This window comes from Aethina tumida, chromosome 7, assembly GCF_024364675.1.
Source record: "Aethina tumida isolate Nest 87 chromosome 7, icAetTumi1.1, whole genome shotgun sequence".
NCBI classification, from domain to species: Eukaryota; Metazoa; Arthropoda; class Insecta; order Coleoptera; family Nitidulidae; genus Aethina; species Aethina tumida.
The window spans coordinates 6,035,123-6,050,895 of NC_065441.1; the positions used below are offsets into that span (position 1 = coordinate 6,035,123).

Here is a 15,773-nt window from a genome sequence, read left to right on the forward strand (position 1 = left end):
TGCCGAACCATATAAATAAAAATGCAGCGAACGTGTCAAAAATGGAACACAGAAATACAACAAAAAAAATATCCTACTGCATGCAGTCTTTGTTGATTCAACAGATTATATAAAATAACACTAAACATATTACAAAAAAATTAAATTAACTTAGATACAAAAATTATTACATAACATAAAACTATTTTAAGGGTCAGTGAGGTAGAATTTGTTCATATTCTAACCAAGCAAATAAAAATGAAATTGATTTTTTGATAAAATTTAAAAAAATGATTCTAAATATTAAGTATATCTTTTAATTAAATACTATTTACATTTATCGATTGGAAATTGTCATTCTTGCTCCGAACAATTTTTGTCTACATATCCATATCTACCATTCTATGTCAACATAACTATTACAGGAGTTTTTCAACTATCTCGGTTCTCCGCCGCACAATAAAACGGGACATCAATATTTAGTTATTGGTTTATCAAGTCAGTTGGAAGATTCTATAAATTTTTATTAAATCGTTGACAAACTGAGAATAACGAAATATTTCGTCTCCAAATTTACTGGATTGACAGTAATAGTCGCTGTCACAATGTTCAGACACTTGTGCTAAACATAAAGCCATATATATTTCTAAAATCGCTTTACATAAAAAACTGGATCTTTCCTCAAATATGAACAAAGTCGCATATTTTGTTTGCATCCAATTTTGCAAGCTTTTTATACATTAACTTTTCATTTTTATATTAAAATACTCTAATCATCCACTAACACTTATAATATAGGGTCAAACTTTTTCCGTATATCTCTGTGCATTTAAAAAGTGGGAACCTTTTAGATATAAAGACTGGTTCAAACTTTTCGCACCCTTATTTAAACTATTCCTCTACACTTAACAAGGACATCCACACAATTTCATAACTTCCACTTTTTCGCTCTCAATTCTGTACAATCTCCAACAAGAAAATCCAGTTTCAATCTCAGCTGTTTATATTTTTGTACGATTTAGAATTAAATCACAGACATGTAATAAATATAACTTAGTCCTTTTATATCAAAATTTTGGAGAGAAAATTTACATATAATAATTAATAAATAATTGCGGTTGCAATAAATTAATTTAGGAACACAATTTGAGAGGTTTGAACTGCCGAGATTGAAACTGCGCCTTCGCGATAATAAAATTAAAATCAACTAAAATATAGGTTAAAATGAACACAATAATGATGTTTAAAACTTTTGCCTCATATGCAACTATAATTTCCTAAACTATACATTATGATATTATTTTTATTGACAGTCTTAAATTTTTTAAAAATTCTCTAAATGCAATGGTAAAAGAATAGTTTACAAAAGTTAGTTTTTCTATGTATCTTATAGAAATATGGTAGATACAAACTATGTGATTTTTTTTGTAAATTAAAAACGTAAATCTATATTACATTGTTGATCCAAAATTTTGTTTCCATATACACGTTAAAGATTATATACAGTACTTAAGGCTCAGATGTATCCAAGATAAAAATGTATCACATTTTCCTCAACACTTACTTCATATAAAACGTCAGTTTTATAAAAAATTTGTGGATAAAAATGGCATATATTACTTGAGACAACAAATTAACCTTACATCTTCACCAGTTTCCTTTACTATATTTGTTTTTACAAATGGAAACTATTTCCACTAATGAGTGGTTGCTATAATCTGTAAGTACAACACTAACCTAACTGCACAATTATATAAATATTTAACTATATACACAATAATGTACCACAATAGCAACCAAACATTTCCACTTTCCTCTATTTTTTGTGTGCACTTTTGTAATATCATACTAAATCATTGCATTTAAATGTCTAAAAATCAATCAGTCTACAAAATAAATAAATTTGTAACTTAAATTCAGTCTATTATTCAAAAATGATATGAGCAAAATCAAAGAAATGAATTTTGGCGGTGACTGAAGAGTAGTTAAACAAAGAAAAACCATCAACCACCCATTAAAAAATTAAAAATTTATTATTGATATTTCTTAATGCTAATATTCGCAGTTTTTCTGTGGATGTGCTGAAGATTTTTCTGGCGTTCAACAGTTTGATTATGATTTTAAGTACACTGTAAATGACGATGTATGAGAACCATAAAATATAATGCTTCTTAAGATTAAGTATTACGTTAAACATTATATTTTAATATGACTGTGGCGTTGCAATTAATAAAAATAATTCCAGAAAAAAATACTATTAGAGATCAAATGTTGTCAACAGAAAAACTCACGCCACTCAAAATAAATTAGTCATGACATTGAACTGATCACATACAAATACATCAAAGGCTGAAAAATGGCACTAGCTCTATTAATTTAAAAAAGTCGTAAATGTTTATATGAAAAAATTGTCATGGCAAAATACGTCTATAAAAATTTATGGGCAGTACAACTGGCAGTGACTTTTTATGTTTATTGTTTGTCATAGTGTGAAGGAATGTTGAAAAATAATTATTAGAAAAAAAATATATATTTAAGTTCTAAGATTAGTTGTTACAGAGTGCGAATTTCGACAATGCAAGCTCGTTTTTATGCAAGTCTTTGTAAATTTCGAAGATTGGTATAAATCGGAGTATTGTACTGAAATCGGCACTCTTAATTATTTCGTATAATATTGCGGAACACACAAAGTATATAAATCTAAAATTACTAAGAAAAATATTCAAAAAAATTATAATCGATTACAGTTTACCTAGTCTAGATTAATTAACAACTAGTTGTAATCCGATTATATTTATTGGCAGTGTGGCAAAACGCTGGTTGAATTAACGGTCTAAAGCCTTCAGTATACGATTCGATAAGCTCTGTTTTCACCGTTCTTACATATACATTACATCATTATGCTATACATTCATTACTATACACAATTTGAAAGACATGTCAAATATACTCCAACCCCAATTGAAACTACACTGGCGGATGTATGGATTGATATGTAATATAAAAATGACACACGTGTAGATAAATAAAAAATTAGTTGGGAGCACCTCTTCTACAATGTAAAAAAATTGTGATGTACAATTTTGAATGAATTGCACAATAAACTAAAAAAATTAAAACGCTAAAAAATTTCCTACACCCTGTTTAAAAACAGGATTGCACGACAGTACCGGAAAGAATTTCGATTGCACAATGCAGTCGTAACTTCACCGTGTAGTTTCATCCGGGGAGCAAAGCACAAAAAGACATTTGTGCTAAAAAATTACACAAACATGATCTGTGCACGTTATTATACAGAGTACTCCCTACAATATTCACAGTACAGAACCTTTGCTTTACGAGATCCATTTTTAATTATTTGTTTAGTTGCAGCGTCGCGACGCTGTCACCCTATCATATACCGAATTCGGTTGCGTGTAAAAAATACGATTCGTAGAAAATCCGACCGAACTATGTACAAGTTTTGTGCATTTTTTTTATAAATAAAAACCGTATATGATAGAGTATCTTGCAAACTATACAGAAACCGATTACAATGAAAACAGCAGAAACCCGAGCATCGTCCACGTATCAAACGTGGACGATCCTCCGGATTTTGTCGGACGACTCCTTATTTCTAAAAAATTGTATATATTTTTAAGTTTACAAAGGCTCATTTTTGTATTTCATACTAACTTCGTAGAGAAATTGGTATTTATCACGTTTGATTAATCGGCTTGCGGCGGTGCTTTTTCCTTTTGCTTGCGCCGGACAGTTCTAACGTGGGTCCGCTTTCAGTTGGGAACAGGGCAGGTTTCAAGGCATCCTTCGACGATGAATCCAATACGGGTATCGACACTTGTTTCGTCGGTTTGTACTCTTTTTCTGATACCCATTCGTCGGATACACTGGAAACAAATTGGCAATTTCAATAAATTGTTAAATGTAAATTGTCTATAGGCAACCACGATTACACATTGTCATTTATGCAATAAATACATTAAAAGTTGTCGAGTTCTTTCTCTATATTAAGTTTACCTCCATTAACATCAACAGAAATCAGTGAATTTAGTCTATATACAGGGTGGCCCACCATATCCCTTTTGATAATAACTTCACAATGATTAATGGAATGAAAATTTAATTTTGATATTGATAGTTTTATAGAGTATTTTCCAACAAAATATTCGAGATATTGAAAATGAAGTGAAATTATATAATGATATCTAGATATCTCAAAAAATCTTCACAGTTTGATAGGCCTAACAGATAAACAAATGTCATTATTAAGAGACTCAACAACCTGTTATGATTTTCAAAGTGACTAAATACATTGAGCTGGAGCCACCCAATGTATTATTTAAATTTGTAATTTAATGAATGGACAAATATACTTACACGTCGGTAGGATGCCACCGCACCAAAATCTTTGTACTACCATCTAATTCAGTTCGTCTAGCTAAAATTTGGCTTTGTAAGTTAACTGTATCACCCGCATTGCTTATTTTTCCTAAGGTCCTCTGCTGGGTCATCATCAGTAATTTGTACTGCAGACCCTCCATGATGCCGCCGTCGATGAAATCGAACATCCGTGCTGCAAAATGCGATTTGTTTTTTTAATAAAAACCAGTCGTTTATAAATAAAGGCATGTGATATTTTGCATGCGGTTTTATTTACCTGACCATGGTTGCCTTCTAAATCGGATTTTCTTCCCGTTCCTTTTGAACATCTTGACCGGGCCATTTTCAGTTGTTTTCTTCGCGCTGCCGTTCTGCGTTCCGTCGGTGGTGAAGTGGCCGTTTACATGCCTTTCCAGCATAATCTTGAAATGTAAAGAAGTCCTTTTTATATGTCATCACAACGAAGGAACAGTGCTTTAAAAACGCTTAGTACGGGTAAAATGTTCAGTTATCTTAATTAATTTGATTGTGGAATAATGAAGATAAGTCATTATAAAGACATTAAAACCTCATGTATTTAATTAGATAATTTTAGGCTTATTCTGATAATCGCATATTAAAAATTTTAAACACGAAAAATGATTCTTTGATAGTTGGTAAATTGCATTTTAAACTGTGTATCAGAGAAAGTCGAAGAATTTAAATAAATGGTAACAACTAAAATCCATTCGATGAATTAAATTTATGGCAAAAATTATCTATTTTAACAGGTTTTATAATAAAACTATTAAAATGGCATACTTAATTATTTTCACGTAATTCTATTAAGTAACTGCTTAATTCTTAAGAGGTGATAACAAATAAGACTAATCTTTTATTCAGTTCCAAGAACTCACAATTTTTTCTTGTGGCATGAATTTGCTAGTGGGCAAAAAATTGTTGATTATCTAATTTAATTTTAATTTTTTTAAAGGATGCTAAATTCAATGTTTCATTGCCCATCTCTTAAACTATTTTTATTAAAATAAATTCATAAATAAAAAATATTCCATGTTTCGATATTACTATATATAAATTAACCAATATTAAGAAATATTATAAAAAATAAAACAACTATAAAAAGCAATACTAAAACATCGATAATGTTGAAATAATAGGTAATAACTAAGTTATCAGTACCACATTATAATTCGTAATTATGGACTATGATTAGTTTTGCTAAAAAATTAAATTACTTATCGATAACACTTATTAATAGTTAATGATAAACCATAACATAACATAATTATAAATATGCTAAGATAAGATAGAAATGTAGTGATAGAAGTAATATTTGTAATAATTATTATCATTATAAAAATACCCAGACAATTTGGTAAAATATATCTAATCTTTAAGAAATTAATTGAAATAGATAATTGGGGGATAAATTAAGTTCATTCATCTGATTACAAAGCATATTTTATAGACATGTCGATTTTTCATCTACAGAAAGTAATAAATCTAATATTATCTAATGTTTTTTATTATGTAACCATGTTGTTTTTCAAGAGTTACATTATCTGTTATCTTTTGATTATGTTCCCCAGTCATATTCATTATCATACAAAGAAAACATACAGAGGACTATTCAGAGAAGCTCAGAAAAATGATACGACTTCCTCTGCTACTTAATGTAACTGTAGTGTATCCTTCAAAACGCGATTACAACTTGGTTACGCGGACGTTCCGATCGTTCTCCTGTCCGAAACGTTCATTTTTGCGCACGCACGAACAGTTCGACGGCAACGGTGAAACGGACGAAGAGGAGGTTAGTAATATTTTGGCGCGGTTTTCGTGGCCGGGGTTCAAGAACCTACCTGAGAATTGAATCTCTGTCCACAGCCATCGACTATGCATCGGAACGGCTTGGTGCCGGCGTGGGCCAGGACGTGCCTCTCGAGCCACGACCTCGAGCACGACGTCTTGCCGTGCACCTTGCACCCCTCCCACAGGCACACGTACTGCTCCTGCTCCGCCTGGGATATCACATGTTTCACCTAGAAAAAAATAAATAAATTCATTACCGCATTACCGCTTTGTGCACGGTGGAGCACTTTTACAATGTGTATTGTAGAAAAGGACAAAGCGAAAGGCACAAAGGACTTGTGGTTGAACATTGGCAAATGCATTTTTAATCTCACTAGAGGTTTTTTACTATTTCGTTTTTCAAAATTCCACTCTTGTAAAGTAATCGGTGTACTCGTTTAGTATTTTATTTCCCTTTAATGTTATGACATTTAACAAAAAATTACTTATATTTTTTTAGTGAAAGAATTAAAATTATTGTAAAAGTGTTTCAACATGTTGCTTTATATACTTTTCAACATTTTAATTAGTTTAAAATGTCCAAATACTAATGGAAAATAAGAAAAAATATAATAACATTAATTTAAAAATTGTCATAGTTTCCTATTGACTGTTAAAAAGTCTGTGTAATAAATAAAAATTATTATTATTTGCAGCATTAAAATAATTAAATAAAAATGTTCAAATAATATAAAGAAAAGAAAAGAATTTATAAACATTATAAGTATATAAATATACTTATAAATAAAAAAAAATAAATTATTAAGTAATTAATTAAATAAATTTCAAATAATAATCTATCGTATCGAATTTAAAAACTAAATATATCACATAAAATTTACAAAAGTATAAAATATTCGGGTGTATTGTATTTCATTTAAAATAAATTTTGAATTAATTGCATACAATTTAAAATTACATCTAGTGATTATTTAAATAAAAATAAAGAGATAAAATAAAAGTAAATATATTTTCAATCGTGGAGAGAAAAGAGAAATAAATTCCGGTTGATATTTAACGTTATTATTAAGCAGAATTTATATAAAGCTTCCATTTATTTTCAATTTAAGTTTAAAGTTATCAAAGGGTATTAACTTTATTGGTAACTTATTTTATCGATGTCTAGTGCTATTGCATCATTAAAGAATATCTCTTTATCGTATAAAGTTGAAAGTTTCTTTTCATATGTTCTTATTTGCTTTATATTGATAAACCCTATTTGGTATTTGGTTAAAGCTCTTGCCGTTTGCGCTTTTACATCTTCTTTGATATCTATAAATAAGAATTGAGCATGAAATATTGTATTTATTGAAAACTAACTTTACGTGCATACTAACTGAAACTTTAACTAAACCCTTGAAATTAAAATAATTACTGTTGTCACTACAAATATTATTTTATTGTCGAGATAACAATGTGTGTGTGTAATATTGTCTTGCATAAACAGAGATTTATTAAACAGCCTGATCACCTAATATGGCCCAACGCCGTATTAATAAACGGTAGTTCCCTAATAGTACACCATAAAGATATAAAATTTATATTTATATGTGTTTGTGTGTGTTGTGCAGCTGCCACACAAAATTATGGAGAAAAGACAGAGACCAAACAATTGAATTGTGCTATTTCAAGCAATTAAACAAAACTTTTGTTGCAATGAAGTCTTTTGTTGAACTGTTTAATAAGACACAAGTTTGATGGAAGAAAGCTTATAAATTTAGAAGAAAAAACGTGCATTTATTGTTCAATTAAATATCTTGTCTCAAACAAAAAAGAAATTAAAGTACAGGAGAGCTAAGTAGGTAGAGAAAATAAAGATAACCCAAGTCGTTTGGTATTCGGTTTCAAAAGGGTTAACCTTCTAAACAAGAAAATATAGACGAAAGAAAGTGGCAGATAAAATGGCTTACTTGTAGATGATCAAATAAGGCCCCGCTGGTGGTAAATTGAGAGTTACAATCCGTCCACCTACAGATACCATCCTGTGAGATTTGGTTCTTGGCATCCTTCCCCTGTTCATCCTTCTCCTCTACTTTAACCGGAAACCGTATGGTCTTCGGCTGCGACAATATCGGTGACTTTTGTTCCGGCACCAGAACCGGCTCATCGTTCACGTTCACTTGTAAACACTCCTTCGGCGATGATGATATACCACTATCTGAATCCGGTGTGGGTGATTTATCCGTCCGTGATAATTCGATAGTGGTGACGTCGCGACACTGGCTTTCCTCTGTCCTGTATGGTTGCTCCTTTTCTTCGTTCCTGCAGGCGTTGTCCACGCTTACCGGGGTGGACTGCAGTTGCTTGGGGGTGGGGAGGTTGGAGGCTTTGATAATACTGTTGACTGGTTCGACGGTTTTTGGTTTGGCGGACAGGACTGTTGGTACGGCCGTTTCCAGGCTGAAAGGAACTGTTGGGATGGCGTTTGGTGGGATTCTTGGTGCAGGCAATGTGTTTAGCTTAACGATAGGTACCATGGTGGCGTTCAGTTTGACGCCAAGATTGAAGTTGTTGAGGGTGGCGATTTTTGGGACCGGTTGTAAGACGTTTAGACAAGGTATGGTGCCGAGTTTGTTGGGGAATTGCTGGACGAATATGTTGTCGGGTGGTTTGGGTGATTTTGTGTGGATATACGCCAGGTTCGGGGGGAAACTGACGGCCGTTAAAGTAACTGTGTTGGTGAAGTTCGCCAGGTTAGGCACGTGTGTGACTTTGTCTGGAATTTTGCTTGGCGCCGGCAGGATTTTACGCGGTACCGTCACCGTTTTACGTTTGGTTTCGATCTTCTTGGCGCTGATCGTTTTCCTGCCGTTTTGCAGCTTGTTGAAGGTATTGTATTGGGTTTGTTGGTCGACTAGAGAGACGATTTTCGCATTCGGCTTGGACATATCTTTCTTGATCACATTGGCCTTGATTTGCGACTTGAAATACTCCGTGATTTTACCTTGGTGTTGAAACTTGGCAGTGGGATCTATCACTTTCTTAATACTACTAGTTTTTTGCTGCACGTTATTATTATGATTCACTAATTTATCACTGGGACTAGGCACTGTATCCGCGTTACTCTTAACAAGAATTTGATTGACGGTCTTGAGGCATATCGGGCTCGATCCTTCGTCATCGGACTTGAGCCTTTTGGCGTAGACTCCGTTGTCAGTCACGTGATGCCTCTTGTGGATGGCGTCGTCGGTGTTTGGTGCGGTGTCCTGGGTCGCGGTGCCGCTTGTCGTCGTCGTCGTCCACGGCCACTGTGGATGGTCTGTGGACTGCGTGGGGGGCATCTTCTGCGGAGGTGCCCCTCCGGCCGAGTCCTCGCTATGGGTGGACGCGGTGCTGAACGGCGAGCCCGGGTCGGTGATGTCACTCGATGCTGTACTGCTGCCGCTGCAGTCGGTGCAGCTCAACACTGCAACACCACTGGAAATAAACAATAAAACAAATTAATAACTTGTTCACAACAATACCACTGTATGATACATGAGAAAAAATAAAGATAAACGAGACAAATTCCTTCACGACAATTTTGTAGATCTTGATAACTGATTTTGAACAAATGTTAGTGGCAACGTTTGAAACGACGACTCATTTATCTCCGCTTGAACATTTATGTCATTTTTTTATTAGTTTCTGTTTTGAAATAAATTAGGATTTATGTTTGAACAAACGACTTTATAATACAATAAATTAAATATTATTGACACATTTTACAACTCCAAAATATTTTTTATACTCCTCCATTGAAAGGTAACGATCACGACCAGTATTGTCCATTAGGTATACAAGAAACCATCCGAGACCTCCATTCAGTCAAACCATTACAATTATTCAAACATCAATAACCGACCAAATTGTGGTTAACTATACTGTCTGCATATAGATATTCGGTTATCGGTGGCGTATTGATTCGTAGAAATAGACTGGAGGGCTTCGCCAACGTACACCAATGACATTTATTTCCGGACGGGGGCTTTCATGCGCTTTTTTTCAATAGACGTTCACGGCGTTCCTGCCTTTTCCTGTTCTCTTATCCCACGGTTTATCTCGTATGCTCCATATTTCGGACGAGATAAGTGAAACTCTCACCGTTTTTATGTTGAAACAATCATATGGAATATTTCAGATAAAATATAAACCTATTCCTAATTTTACAATAAATTCATGTATATTCATAATAAAATATATACATATTTACATGTACACTTTGAAAAATTCAAGAAATCAGTAACAAAGTAATAAATTACAATTGTTTGAATCGCTATTAAAAATTGTTAACAAAATAATGACGGTAAATTTATTACTCAGTAAATGATTAAAATAATTGGTTTATTTATTTACAATTTATGTCTGGAATAATGGTTCATAAATTTAATTCTGAGTCATTTGTCTGTCTAGATTATTATTTATTATCTATTTGTAATTTTGATACTTCAAAAAAATACACGTGATGTTAAAATTAATAAACATAAAGTTTTTTGTACATTAAACTTTTTTAACATGGTTTAAATTTAAAAGGTTTAAATTGAAGAAAAAATTGCATTTATAAAAACAATATTGATTCACTTAATTAAATAAACAACATACATGATTTTAATAAATTTTAAATGTGCACTTTGATGTAATAAATGTTAGTGGTTTAATATGCATAAAAATAGGGGAATATAAATATGCATAAAATAAACAGAAAAAAGAAGGTAAATATAATAAAATATTTTGTTTAATATTAATGCACAAAAATAAAAAGATTTCTTACAGTTAGTATTTTAATTTGTATTATATTTATTATTTCACATCTATTTAAAATATGAAAAAGCTTTTGCAATTATTAAATACTTATAATGACTTTTAAATTAAACTATTCGTTTCTGTCCAAAAGTAACACAAAATTACAATAATCAGGAATTAATATTATTATTATTATCATTAATTATTATTATTAGAATTTATAACAATAATTATAGTTTTGTAGATTGAAGAAATGGAATGAAAAGTAAAGTAACATAAACATTTTATATTATATTTTAACTGTTTAACATTAAAAAAATAATAAACATTAAATAAATAATAAATTAACTAATGAAATATGTATAAAAATAAAAATTTCTCTTACTGTTGGATATTTTATTTTGTATTTATTATTTCGCAAATATTTAAAATCTTTTTAATGAAAAAAATACATAACAACTTTAACCTCTCATTTCTATGAATAAATATTAGTCAAACGAATGTATAAAAATAAAAATCTCTCTTACTATTAGTTATTTTAATTTGTATTTATTATTTCTCATGTATTTAAAACTTTGGAAAGTTAACGAAAAAACTATAAAATAACTAAATTCTATAGTTTAATCAAACGAAGTTAAATATTTAAAATTAAATGCATCTGCAATAAAAATTATTTATTTACAATTTTTAACAAGTTCATTCAAAATTGTCAAAACTATTGAAAAAATTAAAAATTAACAATGGAATGAAAAATAAATAGTAGAAGTAATATTAACAAAATCATATTATTGTATTATTTTAATTTGAAATTATTATTTATGTTTAAAACCTTGAAAAGCCTCTCGAACGAAATAGATACTTCTAAATTTAATTATTAATTTCTGTATATAAATAATAGCCGAAGGAAGTTCAATATTAGAAATAACAGCACCTAAAATAAATAAAAACCGCAATGTTAGTTTCGTAAACAATAATTAGCGAATCGAAAGTATTATCTTTACAGTTAACATTTGAGAAACCGTTATTCAACAGAAATCGAAAATATCGATAGTCATTTGCGAATTTCGTCTCTTTGAAACTAATCAGGTTTGCACGTTCATGATTAATTGCCGCCTCCTTTGCGGCGCGTTTCGGAAACAAAAACGTTATTACATAACGTGAGCGCGTATCGATCCGAAATTACGCCATTAAAAACGTCATTGTTCGGCAATCGAAACTCGCACATCCGTCGTTTTCATATTGTGCGGTTCGATGTGGCGCGGCCGGCCAACGTTTTTATCAATGGGTTTACGTTAATGTAAATCTAGTTCAAGGACACTTGGCGATTCCGCGTTTATATTTTTATTGTTGGCAGCTATTTAACTAATTTACGCTGTTCGGTGAACCGCGTTTTTATCGCTCGGCGTTCGGTTGTATGAGATTCTGGTGCGTTTGCTGCACTTGAACCGGGAGTCAGTGAGACTTTGGGGTGTTGGCTATTTTTCCTATTTTATCTTAGTTTTATATATTTCATTGTTTGGAATTTATTTAGAACGTTGATCTGCAGATCTCCTGCTGGAATTTATAATTATTTCAACATTAGCTAGGATACAACACTTCCAAACATTGTTATTTAGAAGCAAACACAGTCAAGAGATTAATTATTTCAGTCAAATTCTTCAAGTACATTAATTTTATGAAGTATTTAAATAGTAAAGACAAAAAAGCTGTTTTTTAACTAGAATACTTTTTTAAAACATTAGTTTAAAACGTACAAAAGTTATACAACTTTTGAAATATTGTTATTAAATTATTATATTGTATGTTATTATTGTTGTATAATAATTTTATGGAATAATTAAATAATAAATATAAAAATTAACTTTTATTTAACAAAAATATTTGGAAATGTAATCTAAAATTTACAAAAATAGTACAATTGTTCAAAACATATTCTGAAAAAATATGTGTAACTTAAAACCATTTCTTGAAAGTAATTATTTACATTAGGTTTATAAAATAGTTAATTAAGAATATCTTAACTAAAATGCATATTTGGATTTTTATAGAACAATTAAATAATAAATATAAAAATTAATTTTCTTTTAATTAAAATACATTGAAATGTAAACTCTAAACAACCATACATCTTTTTGAAATATTTTTATTTAAACCATTCATTAAAAGTGATTATAACATATATAATACTTTTATATAATAATTAAATGATAAAGACAAAAACAAACTTCTTTTTAACTAAAACACATAATTGGACTTGAGAAACAAAACATTGTTACCATCAAAAAGTGTTTAAGACATTTTATCTTTTATTAAATAAATATATTTTTATTGAAGAGTTAAACATTAAAGATACAAATTTTGTCTTTGAAATATTAGATAATTATTAATAAAGATGAAAATTATTATTGATCTGATTAAATTATTTGTAGTAAGTGTAAAGTATACTAATTTTTTAAAACACTATCCTTCTACATTTATAATGTTTAAACTTTCAAACTGTGTAATAATATATTTCAATAAAAATGTTTTGAATTCAAAAGTACAAAAGAGAAATGGAACCAATTTCCCGGTAATAATATAATAATACTAAAAGTTTTCCAGCGCAACATTTCTGTAGACTAGACAAATAAAACCGTCAACAAGATCGTGTTACGAAGTGGTCTAGCTGCTCGACATTCAACTACTATTTACTCTAAAAACACAAACAGGCAAAAACGAGCCGTCGTAAATGGAATTACATTCTATTAAATCATTTAATTCATTGCCGGTAATTTAATATCGGCCGATTCAATATTTTCTGCACGGATGGAAAACTGATCTGTCTCACTCTCGTTCGGAGTTTATTACATTACATTGAAAATAATTAAACCGGGGTCGAAATTTACATATCGCATTACGAACGTTCATTCATTGAAATTATTGAAGAATGGAGGAAATGCAGGTATAATAAACGTTCACGGGTGAAATGTCGACGTTTCAACCACGCAATTTAGCATATTAATTAATTGCCCGATAATTAAATGGAAGGTGTTACGTGAGTTTTTATAGTTTTGGTTATTATTTTTATAAAATATCGACTAAACGGTTAAATCATAAGACGATAAATTACATGAAATAAATTAAATTGCCTGTACAATATGATTTATTCAGTACAGTTCAACAAACCCGGGCACTTACTTATTGTTAGCGCAAGTTAAAATTAATATTGCAACACGATTATTTATTTATTCCGTCTTTCTAATACTGGAAAACCGAATCGATCCAGCGTTAACTTGCATGTGGACACAGCGGTTATCAAAAAATAAAGCGAACGGTACAAATGGCAAAACATATTCGAGATAAACTGTAATAATTCTATATAATTACACGTTATATCCACGAGATAAATAGTTAGTCACGTTCTCGTTCTCAATGACGAGACTTTTTCTAACGGCCAACCGTGGAGACAGTATCGACATAATTTCCATTTTAATTTATGGCCCATTGTGAACACTTCAGCACCAACAACAAGATCGCCGGCAATATAAATATTAACACGAATGGCGATTTTTCCCCGGCACAAGAAATGCCATGTCGTATTTTATTACTTGGAGGTGTTTCCGCATTTCCCCATTTCCGCTGGAATTTATGCTTAATTAAAATACCAAGGGTGGAACTTTCAGCGAGAGGTTTTTAATCTCACTTCGATTAAGTTCATTACTTTAATACAACGAAACTAACAATGGTGTAGATGTTCAAGGTAAATGTTTTACATCTGTAAAACCCATTTATTTATTATTTCATTATGCTTACAATAATTATTTTCAAGAAATATACCTTTTTAAACTACATTTGAGTAGGTAAGTTTGCACTATTGCTGGGAAAATCCGACAAATTTCTGCATCTGTTATTTCGAAAAGCTTCGTACTCGAATAAGGCTTAAACCGTACTGAAAGTTGAAACGAAATGCGTGCCCGGTCGTCGGGATTTTATTATATTTATCAACGAGATGTATATTTTTGGCCTGAACGGTTTACAATGCACCCCTTATAAAATGGGAACCTTTTTATGGCCCCTCCAGGCCGTATTACTTACTTTTATGCCCTTATCCTAAATCTACGAACTGCCTACAACATTTCATTACCTAAACCTTGTACCACTATATAAAAGCGTTTTTGGGACGATTCTTGAAATTCGTAAATTAACATTTATTATTAGGCTGGTCGGGTCGCAATGGGGATAAAGACTGGTGTGAACGTACTTTTAAAATATGTACGAGAAAATGAATAAAATTGTATAAATAATAAAAACCGGATAGCGTCACAAGCTCGACAGTGTAACATTCCAGATAAAAATATCTCGTTTCTTGTTTGATGAGTCATTTCCGCAAATTGATTATTTTATGCAATTTCATATCTTTTTGCTTAATTTCAAACTCCGCAACAACCTCATTTCAATAATGCTTTGTAATTATTTTAATTAAAAATTTGTAATTTTTCCATTATACCTAAATCTCGTTTCCACAATTAAAAATGATAAATAGAACAAGTGTAATTAAGTAACTGTTTCAAGTTGAAGGCGAGAAATGGGTTTATAAATAAAACGTACATTCGAGTGTCCAAAATAAAAACAGCAAGAAGCAAACACATTAATTGAAAGTATAAGTAAACAGAACAACAGGAAAAGTGGGAATTATAAATTTTAATGAGAATCTAAGATACGTAATACGTTCAGAATATAAAGCAACCAGTTGTTTTTAGGTTTTACAAAAAGTGCTCCATTACTTTCATCAATGTTTATTTTAATTTTCAACAAGATGTAAATTAACAAAGGGGTTTTGAAACTTCCCAAATCTTGCTATTTTA

At 30.8% G+C, this 15,773-nt stretch overlaps 1 protein-coding gene across 2 annotated transcripts in view; it reads right to left on the bottom strand.

The window, feature by feature from the left end:
• Nucleotides 1-257: 257 nt before the first annotated feature.
• Nucleotides 258-15,773, bottom strand: part of LOC109604411 (uncharacterized) — an 80,956-nt gene continuing 65,440 nt past the window's right edge. For both annotated transcript variants that reach the window (XM_049969497.1, XM_049969498.1), the window contains exons 2-6: nucleotides 8,118-9,624; nucleotides 6,219-6,398; nucleotides 4,637-4,781; nucleotides 4,357-4,552; nucleotides 258-3,866 (exon numbers count right to left, since the gene is read on the bottom strand). In XM_049969497.1, the coding sequence (XP_049825454.1) occupies nucleotides 3,677-3,866; nucleotides 4,357-4,552; nucleotides 4,637-4,781; nucleotides 6,219-6,398; nucleotides 8,118-9,624 (2,218 nt within the window). In that variant the 3' untranslated portion in view covers nucleotides 258-3,676. The remainder of the gene's footprint in view (nucleotides 3,867-4,356; nucleotides 4,553-4,636; nucleotides 4,782-6,218; nucleotides 6,399-8,117; nucleotides 9,625-15,773) is intronic.